General features: G+C 40.6%; 1 protein-coding gene across 1 annotated transcript in view; it reads right to left on the bottom strand.

The window, feature by feature from the left end:
* kiaa0586 (KIAA0586 ortholog) overlaps positions 1 to 13,360 on the bottom strand; it is a 130,778-nt gene that overhangs the window by 37,322 nt on the left and 80,096 nt on the right. The window contains exons 18-19 of the mRNA XM_056296270.1: positions 9,589 to 9,751; positions 8,299 to 8,461 (exon numbers count right to left, since the gene is read on the bottom strand). Coding sequence (XP_056152245.1) covers positions 8,299 to 8,461; positions 9,589 to 9,751 — 326 coding nt within the window. The remainder of the gene's footprint in view (positions 1 to 8,298; positions 8,462 to 9,588; positions 9,752 to 13,360) is intronic.

The following is a 13,360-nucleotide window of genomic DNA, read 5'->3' as shown; positions in this document are numbered from 1 at the left end:
CCAGTATGGCAGACTAGGCAGCAAGTCGGAAAAGCTCTGTCACCATTCAACATTTATTTGATAATTGCTGTATTTAACCAAAAAACAGTAAATTGGTTGGGATTATGAATGGGAAAACCTAGTGCATACTGCGTAGAGGCAATACCAATGGCACATAGGACGCTTAGGGGATGGACAAGAGACAGACAGGGGACCGTTTTCCCCATTCTAAAATTTCATATCAAATCTTTAAAAATTCCAAATCGACACATTTTGAATTGAATTACTTACAACTCAGTGCAGTACTAAGCTCATGGGCTTGAAATATAAAAGTGTCGAGTAACGTTGACAACTAAAATCAAACTGGAATGTGGAAAATTCCTGAAGTAGCAGTCCCGTTGAGAGTTTTTATAGCAGTCCCGTTTAGAGTCAGTTCCGTTAACAGTCTCAGCAGAGTTCCGCTAAAGTACCACAAGTCCGTTTAGAGTCCCGTCCAAGTACCAGTTCCGTTACATTCCCATCCGAGTATCAGTTCTGTTTTACCAGAGTTCCGTACCACTATCATTTCCGTGACAATACAGTCCCGCCTGAGTCTCGCCCAGGTCCCCTGACCGTCCCCTGTCCGTCTCTTGTCCATCCCCTGAGTGTCCCATGTCCCGTTGGTATTGATGGTATTGCCCCTACGCAGTACGCACTAGGTTTCCCCATTCATAATCCCAACCAATTTATTGGTTTTTGGTTAAATATCAATCTTTTTGGAAGCATGTAGCGCAAAAATACAGCAGGTTTTAGGTATTGATATTTACAGATTGGATCACCACCACAGGTGTTGGACGTAGTATAGAAACCAAGGTACTTAACGCACTTTTAAAACCGTTATTAACGGGGGGGTAGTTTCGGCAGGTAACTTGTACGAAATATAAAAATATTGTATGTCATCCTTTTTACACATCATAACAAGTTGGACGGGCAGAAGCAAGTCATGTAGGTGTGCAGCGTTAAGTGGACATCCATTAGCAGATATGATCCCTTTTTGAAGTTACGTTGATTGTATAACAGGTCTTTACTGGAAGTTTCGTTTATTTAATGAGGCATGCTACCGCCTTTATCAATACACCCAACAGATCTTTACGTTAAAGATTCAGAAATTATTCATAAAAGAGAAACACCCTGACACGGCAGTGTCACCACTGAACCTAGAAACTCAACCCCATTAAATATTGTCTTTGAGTGATGAGTAATAAGGTGGGACACGCTGCTTGCTAAAATCGACTTTAACGAGCTATAATTGAGGTTATTACATGATAATTTATGGTTAGAGCTACTCAGTAGATTGCAGGAGACTTTTGCCATCTTGTATTTCAAGCACTACCTAAGAGAACTGAGAAGGGTAGGATGTAATCATAAATATCTTATTAAAACGTTAACCCGCTTTTTTATAGCAACAGTTTTGGAAATTTCATGTTTAATGATTCAATACCACCTCATTATATCATAACCCATCAGCTGTGACATATTAGTGATGTCATAATGGCTTCAGGTACGTGACAAAAGGTGGAATTGTTATTATTATTGAGTTTGCATTGGCAGCATCCATCGAAGTATGTAACACTAACATACGTAGGAGCCCAACAGTGAACACTAACAGTAACAGCATAGGAACCCAAAAGTGAACACTAACAGTAACAGCATATGAACCCAACAGTGAACACTAACAGTAACAGCATATGAACCCAACAGTGAACACTAACGGTAACAGCATATGAACCCAACAGTGAACACTAACGGTAACAGCATAGGAACCCAACAGTGAAGACTAACGGTAACAGCATAGGAACCCAACAGTGAACACTAACAGTAACAGCATAGGAACCCAACAGTGAAGACTAACATTAACAGCATAGGAATCCAACAGTGAACACTAACAGTAACAGCATAGGAACCCAACAGTGAACACTAACGGTAACAGCATAGGAACCCAACAATGAACACTAACAGTAACAGCATAGGAACCAAACAGTGAACACTAACAGTAACAGCATAGGAACCCAACAGTGAACACTAACGGTAACAGCATAGGAACCCAACAGTGAACACTAACGGTAACAGCATAGGAACCCAACAATGAACACTAACGGTAACAGCATATGAATCCAACAGTGAACACTAACAGTAACAGCATAGGAACCCAACAGTGAACACTAACGGTAACAGCATATGAACCCAACAATGAACACTAACGGTAACAGCATATGAACCCAACAGTGAACACTAACGGTAACAGCATATGAACCCAACAATGAACACTAACGGTAACAGCATATGAACCCAACAGTGAACACTAACGGTAACAGCATATGAACCCAACAATGAACACTAACGGTAACAGCATATGAACCCAACAGTGAACACTAACAGTAACAGCATAGGAACCCAACAGTGAACACTAACGGTAACAGCATATGAACCCAACAATGAACACTAACAGTAACAGCATATGAACCCAACAGTGAACACTAACAGTAACAGCATAGGAACCCAACAGTGAACACTGACAGTAACAGCATAGGAACCCAACAGTGAACACTAACAGTAACAGCATAGGAACCCAACAGTGAAGACTAACAGTAACAGCATAGGAACCCAACAGTGAACACTAACAGTAACAGCATAGGAACCCAACAGTGAACACTAACAGTAACAGCATATGAACCCAACAGTGAACACTAACGGTAACAGCATATGAACCCAACAATGAACACTAACGGTAACAGTATATGAACCCAACAGTGAACACTAACGGTAACAGCATAGGAACCCAACAGTGAACACTAACAGTAACAGCATAGGAACCCAACAGTGAAGACTAACAGTAACAGCATAGGAACCCAACAGTGAACACTAACGGTAACAGCATATGAACCCAACAATGAACACTAACGGTAACAGTATATGAACCCAACAGTGAACACTAACGGTAACAGCATAGGAGCCCAACAGTGAACACTAACGGTAACAGCATAGGAGCCCAACAGTGAACACTAACGGTAACAGCATAGGAACCCAACAGTGAACACTAACGGTAACAGCATATGAACCCAACAGTGAACACTAACAGTAACAGCATATGAACCCAACAGTGAACACTAACAGTAACAGCATATGAACCCAACAGTGAAGACTAACAGTAACAGCATATGAACCCAACAGTGAACACTAACAGTAACAGCATATGAACCCAACAGTGAACACTAACGGTAACAGCATAGGAACCCAACAGTGAACACTAACGGTAACAGCATAGGAACCCAACAGTGAACACTAACAGTAACAGCATATGAACCCAACAGTGAACACTAACGGTAACAGCATATGAACCCAACAGTGAACACTAACAGTAACAGCATAGGAACCCAACAGTGAACACTAACAGTAACAGCATAGGAGCCCAACAGTGAACACTAACGGTAACAGCATAGGAACCCAACAGTGAACACTAACAGTAACAGCATATGAACCCAACAGTGAACACTAACGGTAACAGCATAGGAACCCAACAGTGAACACTAACAGTAACAGCATATGAACCCAACAGTGAACACTAACGGTAACAGCATAGGAACCCAACAGTGAACACTAACGGTAACAGCACAGGAACCCAACAGTGAACACTAACAGTAACAGCACATGAACCCAACAGTGAACACTAACGGTAACAGCACAGGAACCCAACAGTGAACACTAACGGTAACAGCACAGGAACCCAACAATGAACACTAACGGTAACAGCATATGAACCCAACAGTGAACACTAACAGTAACAGCATAGGAACCCAACAGTGAACACTAACGGTAACAGTATATGAACCCAACAATGAACACTAACAGTAACAGCATATGAACCCAACAGTGGACACTAACAGTAACAGCATAGGAACCCAACAGTGAACACTGACAGTAACAGCATAGGAACCCAACAGTGAACACTAACAGTAACAGCATAGGAACCCAACAGTGAACACTAACGGTAACAGCATAGGAACCCAACAGTGAACACTAACGGTAACAGCATATGAACCCAACAGTGAACACTAACGGTAACAGCATAGGAACCCAACAGTGAACACTAACGGTAACAGCATAGGAACCCAACAGTGAACACTAACGGTAACAGCATAGGAACCCAACAGTGAACACTAACGGTAACAGCATATGAACCCAACAGTGAACACTAACAGTAACAGCATATGAACCCAACAGTGAAGACTAACAGTAACAGCATATGAACCCAACAGTGAACACTAACAGTAACAGCATATGAACCCAACAGTGAACACTAACGGTAACAGCATAGGAACCCAACAGTGAACACTAACGGTAACAGCATAGGAACCCAACAGTGAACACTAACAGTAACAGCATATGAACCCAACAGTGAACACTAACGGTAACAGCATATGAACCCAACAGTGAACACTAACAGTAACAGCATAGGAACCCAACAGTGAACACTAACAGTAACAGCATAGGAGCCCAACAGTGAACACTAACGGTAACAGCATAGGAACCCAACAGTGAACACTAACAGTAACAGCATAGGAACCCAACAGTGAACACTAACGGTAACAGCATAGGAACCCAACAGTGAACACTAACAGTAACAGCATATGAACCCAACAGTGAACACTAACGGTAACAGCATAGGAACCCAACAGTGAACACTAACGGTAACAGCACAGGAACCCAACAGTGAACACTAACAGTAACAGCACATGAACCCAACAGTGAACACTAACGGTAACAGCACAGGAACCCAACAGTGAACACTAACGGTAACAGCACAGGAACCCAACAATGAACACTAACGGTAACAGCATATGAACCCAACAGTGAACACTAACAGTAACAGCATAGGAACCCAACAGTGAACACTAACGGTAACAGTATATGAACCCAACAATGAACACTAACAGTAACAGCATATGAACCCAACAGTGGACACTAACAGTAACAGCATAGGAACCCAACAGTGAACACTGACAGTAACAGCATAGGAACCCAACAGTGAACACTAACAGTAACAGCATAGGAACCCAACAGTGAACACTAACGGTAACAGCATAGGAACCCAACAGTGAACACTAACGGTAACAGCATATGAACCCAACAGTGAACACTAACGGTAACAGCATAGGAACCCAACAGTGAACACTAACGGTAACAGCATAGGAACCCAACAGTGAACACTAACAGTAACAGCATAGGAGCCCAACAGTGAACACTAACGGTAACAGCATAGGAACCCAACAGTGAACACTAACAGTAACAGCATAGGAACCCAACAGTGAACACTAACAGTAACAGCATAGGAACCCAACAGTGAACACTAACGGTAACAGCATAGGAACCCAACAGTGAACACTAACGGTAACAGCATAGGAACCCAACAGTGAACACTAACAGTAACAGCATATGAACCCAACAGTGAACACTAACGGTAACAGCATAGGAACCCAACAGTGAACACTAACGGTAACAGCATAGGAACCCAACAGTGAACACTAACAGTAACAGCATAGGAACCCAAAAGTGAACCGCCCGTTTAGTTGAAATGTGTGCCCTTCTTGGACTGTGACGTCCACATTGGGGAAGACAGGAGCCTCCACATTGGGGTTTACAGGAAACCTACACACACAGACCAATATCTACTTTTTGACTCACACCACCCTCTGGAACACAAACTGAGCATCATCAGAACTTTGCAACAGAGTTGACAATGTGCCCAGCAGCACTCAGGCCCAACGAGAAGACCACAAACACCTGAGGGGAGCTTTAAAAACCTGCAGCTACCCCAGTTGGACCTTTGTGAAAACTGCAACACGTTCCAAAAAGACCAACCAGGTGAGCGACAAGGAGAAAAGGAACAGAAGGAAGAACACAGTCATCTCGTATGTTTCTGGGGTCTCCGAGAAACGCAGGAGAATTTTCAACAAACACCGCATCCTGGTATACTTCAAACCCAGCAACACACTCCCACAAAGACTGGTTCATCCCAAAGACCGTGTACCACACACCCGCAACAGCAATCTGGTGTATGCTGTACAATGCAATGAGGACTGCACTGACCTATACATAGGAGAAACCAAACAACCACTACACAAACGGATGGCCCAACACAGAAGGCCACACTCCTCAGGACAAGACTCAGCAGTCTATCTACACCTAAAGGAGAAGACACACTCCTTCCAGGACAGCAACGTACACATTTTGGACAGGGAAGATAGATGGTTTGAAAGAGGGGTGAAGGAAGCCGTCTATGCGAAACTGGAAAAACCATCCCTCAACAGAGGAGGATGTCTGCCACACCACCTACCTCCCACTTACAATGCCGTCCTTTCATCTCTACCCAGGAGACTCAAGATGCCTAGCCTCCAAGAACAACAGTCGCTCACTAACGGCTCCAACGACTCATGACCACTGAATAATGAAGTCGAAATTAACACCCCCAATGACCGTCGCTGCTAAACAAACGCAAATCAATAGCTCCGATGGTGACGGGCACAGCTGGACATCGGAGCACAGGAGAGTCACGCATATCTATGGCTCTGTTAGCGACGGGCGTTGGTAAACATCGGGACACAAAGAGCCATGGACATCTATAGCTCTGACAACGACTCCAAAGAAAATTCTGGGTGATTTTCGGAAACCTCAAATAATTGCCCACTAACGATTTTTTTGTCAAATCAAACCTATCTCAACTTCTTCTGGGTGTAAAATTAATTTTAAAACGTGTGGTTCTCTCAAAAATCCATGATAACATTCTGAATTGATGACGTCATAATGACGTCACAATGAAGTCCGAATTTTCTCAATGCTTTTAATGCACAGTCCAAACGATTATCTTTCAGACTCCTGTTGGAATAAGGCTGTATCTATTATGGTTTTCTCAAAATAAGGCCGCCCGTTTAGTTGAAAAACCGTCTATCCCGTCGTCGTATATACTATATATATATGTTACACTGAATTACGGAGAATTTCGAGCGATCACTACACAAAAACCAAACACTCTAGGGGCTTGAAATTTTGTGGGGTCCCTAACTCGTACCGAAACATAAAGCTTTAAAATTTTCAGCGATATTGATGGACTTTAAGGTACTTAAACAGAGCCCTGAAATTAAACTTTTTTCTTTATCTTGTTGAGCTACAGAACTGTTGATGGAGACAATGGTTGGAAGTTCGTTTTCACTATATCATGGCTTAGATACATAAGTAGCGGGATACCAAGTTTAAATTAATTTTTCTTTGTTCTTCTCAATTTGCCATAAAGACAGCGTGAAGTGCAGGATTTAAGCACAAAGTGAATAGCAGTAAAAGGGAAAGGGTCAACAGGTTTACAGGTACATGGGATTTGAGTATCCCCCCCCGTTTTTTTTGTTTTGTCCCCCCCCCTTCTCTTTGCTTTCTTATTACCACACTAAAAGGATCATCTGGAACCTTTGCTAAGATATGGAGGCCCTTTCTGGGTTTCTGTGACTCTCTACAAGAACCCCTTGAAAGAGTAGGGTAGAAGCCATAAATGTCCTATTACAGTAATGAGCACCCCCCCCCGTTTTTTTCTGTTTTGTTTTTACTTTCCCCCTTCATCTTTTCTTCCTTTTGTTTAAAAATTAATACAATTATTTGATTATCTTATGTTTTCCCTTCTTTACCTAAATGTATTCTGTAACCTGTGATCCTATGAGTGAGTGGGTGAGTGGGGTGGTAGTGATGGGAATGGGGTTTTCAATTTGTTAATACATGTGATGAATAATACTTCGTATCTGGGGATGAGTAGCTGATTTGACGTTATACATGTTTTGTAATTCTTGTGAGATAAAACATTTGAAAATCAATAAAATATATTTACCAAAAAAAAAAAAAAAAAAAAGTCATTCAGGTTTTTTCCAAATCAGAGTAAAAGTTTATTTCCTCTCCTGTCTCAAATCTGTAGCCACTTTTACTAGAAGACAAGAGGTGACAGGACATTTAAAATGTCAGTCTATCTTTTGTGCATCCAGTGTGTATCTTCTTTTTCTTTCGGCTTATTCCCTGTTTCTCGGGGGTTGCCACAGTGGATTTTACAGTTTCCATCAGGACCCTGTGAGGGCACAGCACCGATGGCAGTCGTTGTTAACCCGGGCCTTGACCGATCCGGTATGGAGCCTCGATCGATCCAATATGGTCTTGTCAAACCACACACTTATAGTCATCTACACAAGTAAACAAAAAATATGTCGTACCTGTATGTGTGTATGTATGAGTCTGTGTGTATACACGTACAGAGGTCGTGGTCTGGACTGTGCGTGTGTCTTCAGTTTGTAGTTTGGGTCCTCCTCATCCAGGGGGAGATGAGTGTCTACCCGGGGCAGGAGGCTGTGGGAGGTGCCAGGAGGGGAGGGCTCTGGGGTGGAGAGGGGTGTGGCTACTGGCTCTGGATCAGTCTCTGAGGCCAAAGGGAGGGAGTCAGTCAATGGTTAAAGCAGGTCTCGTTCATCTTACGTGTTAACAGTAACCTCTGGTAATCTGGTGAGAAGCAGCTGGTTATCCCACCTACACAACACCACGTGCACACACATGAAGCCATTCTCTTCCTGCCTGTCATAAGATCTGAATGCTGTCAGCTGTTATAACCCATGCAAACTGATCAGCTAGTAAAATTAAGCTGTTGTAGTTACACTATAAGATCGATAGAGGGCATTCAAATACTTCTATTTTGTTACCTAGCGTGCTATACAGGAAGCGTTTCTAGACTTCCTGTACGCCACGTTTAGAAGAGTGAGAGAAGGAGATGGGAAACAACTGCCGAGGGGAAAGAGTTGCAGTTGTAGAGTGTTGTGTTGTTTAAAGAAGTAGTCCTTGGTTCTTTTAACTTGCTTTAATAGCATATATTCCAGTTCAAATCAGAGCATTCACTTTTAATCTACCATCTCAGTTCCCTGTCGTTCTCGGTCCTCCTCTTCTTGCGATATCTCATCAACTCTCTGTCTAATCAGCTATACCAGTGTTTCCCAACCCAGTCCTCAAGGATCCCCTATCCTGCAGTTTCATTGAAACCCTGCTTGTACTTACTAAACCAATAATCTCACAGCACTGAATTATGCAAGGTGTACAAAGTCTAACATAATTCATTGCTGATTGGTTGAATAACTACAAACAGGTACCTATTCAGGGTTGCAAAGCAAATCTGCAGGACAGGGGGTCCTTGAGGACTGGGTTGGGAAACACTGAGCTATACTACATAGAGTATTGAAGTTATTAAATTGTGTTATACTGTCATATGTTCTCTGCCTACTGCACATGTTGTATTATTTGTACTATTTCACTATCCTAGGATGCCTAACAACATCAAGCAAAGAGACTGCTGATGGAAACTAGCCTTTTAGCTAACTCGGGTACATTTACATTTGTTCCATTGTTGATTAATGTACATTGTCCCTCCCCAAATAAACGCTAAAAAACTACTTCGAACTTGTGAGGCCAAGTTCAGTGTTGCAGTACCCAGGTCAGCATCCGATCTGTAGCTGAACACGTATTAATTGACAGAAGAACAACTCAATGCTGGTTTCCAACCTGTGGCTGAAGCCTGTTGCGTGGCCTCTGTGGGCTCTGGATGGGGGCTGTGCTCCAGGCTGGTGGGCTCAGAGGGAAGAGGCGTGGCCAGGAGGGGGAGCTGTTGGCTGGGCTCAGCTGAATTGGGCTCTGGGGTGAGGACTGGGGTAGGAATCAAACTCTCCTGAAACAAAGAGACTACCAGGATTCAGTATTGATTCAGTCTAGACCAAGTTTATATTTAGTCTAGACTCAATTTAGATTCAGTGATGAAGGGGTTTCAGTCTAGTGTGTTACAAGTTCACTCAGCTTGAAGTGAATAAGTGCTAAAATGTACCACAGACTACTATGGTGACATCAAGAGAAAGTCGTCTACTTTAATGCCAGTCATTTTATTCATGTATTAATAACAGATTTTTGAAATGGTGAATCATGAGAGAAACCTCTTTCGGTTCTCGCGCTCATCTATCTCAAATCTACTCTATCAGAACAGACACAGTGTCAGTTCAGATAGTCTCAGCCTAGAATTAGAACATGATGATATTAAAGCAGCAGTACACACCCTTTTTGCTTTAACGTATCATTATGATTGCACAGTGTAATGACTACAGAATAAGGACACCACCATCAGCATTTAGATTAGTTCCCTATGCAATTCTGTCTGCCACCGGGTACGATCTCGCGAGAAAATGAAGGCTCAATTTATGGCACAAAGGAAGTGCGTCAACCACTGCACAGCCAAAATAGGAAGAGGACAGAACAAAAGGTAGATGTACCTTTTGTTCTTCAGACACTGTACTCATATTATTATTATCTTTATGACTGATTTGAAGTTCAACTCATTAAAAACTGTTTCTCTTAATGCTACGGGAACAGTATTAAAAGAAAAGAAATAGTCCTCTTCATGTGCAAAATGGATGCCAACATTATTCTTTTACAAGAAACGCATTCATGTGATACAGACAGTAAATTTTGGAAAAGACATTGGGGAGATCGAGCATATTTTTCTCATGCTTCTCATCACTCAGCAGGTGTCGCTCTTCTGTTTAACAAATTTACAGGCGACATCTTAGAAACGTTCAGTTCTGAGGATGGCAGATGGATTATGGCTACAATCAAACTAAATAACCTTCTGGTCATAATATGTAATGTATATGGCCACAATGCAGTAGCCCAAGCTGAAATGATGTTCACTCAAAAGTAAGGGCTCTACAAGACAAAACAAAGATGTGTTTCTGATTCTAGGAGGGGATTTTAATGACGCTCCGAATGACTTGATAGACAGGATACCGGAAAGAATCTCTCAAAATTCCCAGTTCAAAGCCACATGTTATCTAAGTGAGAAGTTGTCAGTAACGGATGCATGGCGATTCTTTAACCCTGGCTGTAAAGAGTTTACTTGGTGTAATGCTAGATGTACACAACATTCCAGAACAGACTTATAGTTAATTTCTACATCTTGCATACGATACATATCCGAAGTCTCACATTGTTATGCTGCTTTATCTGATCATAAAATGATTTCTATACACTTAGTTGGTTCCAAAGAAAGTAATAAGAAACTACAAGGGTACTGGAAACTAAATAATAACTTATTAAAAGACAAAACCTTTCAAGATTATTTGAACAGATGGCACAAATCATTTTTAGGAAAAACGAAATGAGTAATACTCAGAAATGGGAATACTCTAAATCTTAAGATTGGAGAAACTGCTATTAATCGCAGCAAAAACATTAAAAAAGCTAACAATGCAAAAGAAAATTAAATTATGAAAATTTGAAGGTTTTATTATATAAAGAAGGTCTTTCAGAAAATGAGAAAGCAAAACTAATGCAACTCCAGAACGAAATAGATAATTTATAAGTTAATGCTGCTAAAGGAGCCTTTGTATGATCCAGGGCAAGATGGTTAGAACAAGGTGAAAAAAACTCCAATTATTTTTTTGCGCTTGAAAAACGTAATTGCAAAAGAAACAATATGTCAGCATTAAATAATGAATGGCAACGTTACTACCAATCCCAAAGAAATAGCTGAACATTTAGGATCCTTTTACAAAGAACTACATACATCTAGATTTGAACCAGAACGCTGTGAAGAATTCTTAAATAACATTACAGAATATAGCCCTACCATTTCAGAACAGTTTAAAACTAATTGTGACAAACCCATTCTCAACAGTGAATTTATAGAAGCCCTAAAATGTATGAAAACTGAGAAATCACCCGGGACTGACGGTTTATCCTCTGAATTCTACTTTTGGGATATTATTGAAGCCCCACTTATGAATATGGAAAGAGAATGTATTGCTAACTGACAACTACATGAAACAAGGAAAAACTGTATAGAGAATGTATTGAATATGTATAGAGAATGTATTGCTAAATGACAACATTGTATAGAGAATGTATTGTACAGAGAATGTATTGTTAACTGACAACATGAAATAAGGACTAATTAGTTTGATACCCAAACCAAACAAAGACTCTGTGTATAGAAAATTGGAGACCAATCACTCTTCTAAATGTAGATTATGAATTATTTGCACTTGTATTTGCCAAACGTTTAAAAAGAGATCTTGGAGAGATTATTAATGAAACCCAAACGGGCTTCATGGCTAACCGACATATAAGTAATAATATAAGATTGGTTCCAGATTTGCTTGACTATTCTGAATATGTGGAGTCACAGGCAGTCATTGTATTTCTCAACTATAAAGCATTTGATACAGTGGGACCATTTATATACAAGGTTTTAGACTTAATGGGTTTTGGAGAAAACTTCATTTCGGTAGTAAATGTGCTATACAAGGACATCAACAGTAATTTAATGATTTAACCCAGTACTTCCAAAAGAGTCCCTGTTAATAGAGCGGTGCGTCAAGGTTGCCCAATGTCCCCTTTTTTATTTGTGGTTGCTACAGAGTTCCTCTCATTGAAGGTTTTGAATAGTCCCAATATAAATGGTCTGTCTATATTTCAAAGAGAAATTCAAATAACACAACTAGCTGATGATACAGTTTTATTTTTAAAAGACAAACACCAAACTGAACCAACTAAACAACTAATTACAGAATTTTCAAAAGCTTCAGGATTACATCTTAACACAGGAAAATGTGAAATCTCAAGCCTATATAATACTGATAATGGAAGCACATACAATATTCCGGTGGAAAAAACTGTCAAATACTTAGGAACTGATGTTACTAAAGCTATGACAACTAGACAACAACTTAACTTCTTTCCTAGACTTAAAAAACAGAAAGTGTTATGAAAATGTGGCTTCAACTTGACCTATCTATTTTTGGCAGAATCCTTTTAACCAAGGCGGGAGGTATTTCAAGGCTTGTATATCCCACTCTATCATTATTTGTCCAAGATTCAACATCTCAAGAAATTAACAAAATACTCACTAACTTTACATGGAAAAATAAACAACACCGCCTAAAGAAAGATGTTCTTTCAGGATCCAGAAAAGAAGGGGGATTTGAATTACTAAATGTTGATTTAAGTAACACATTTAAGATAAAATGGATTAAGGAATGTCTTAAAGCCCCAAACTCTATTTGGTGTTTTATCCCATAAAATATTTGTAGAAAACTGGGTGGACTTCATCTCATACTCACCTGTAACTTCTGTATTAATATTCAGCCTCTGAAATCATCTAAATTTTACCAACAGGCTCTCCTAGCTTGGACATTGTGTTACACCCATCATTTTCCCCACATAAAACTATTATATGGAATAATGGAGATGTTATGGTTAGGAAAAAATCTCGATTTAAGCAGAACTGGGT

The sequence above is a fragment of the Lampris incognitus genome, chromosome 16 (assembly GCF_029633865.1).
Source record: "Lampris incognitus isolate fLamInc1 chromosome 16, fLamInc1.hap2, whole genome shotgun sequence".
NCBI lineage: Eukaryota > Metazoa > Chordata > Actinopteri > Lampriformes > Lampridae > Lampris > Lampris incognitus.
The sequence above is the reverse complement of the archived record's forward strand: the minus strand, read 5'-3'. Positions and strand labels throughout refer to the sequence as shown.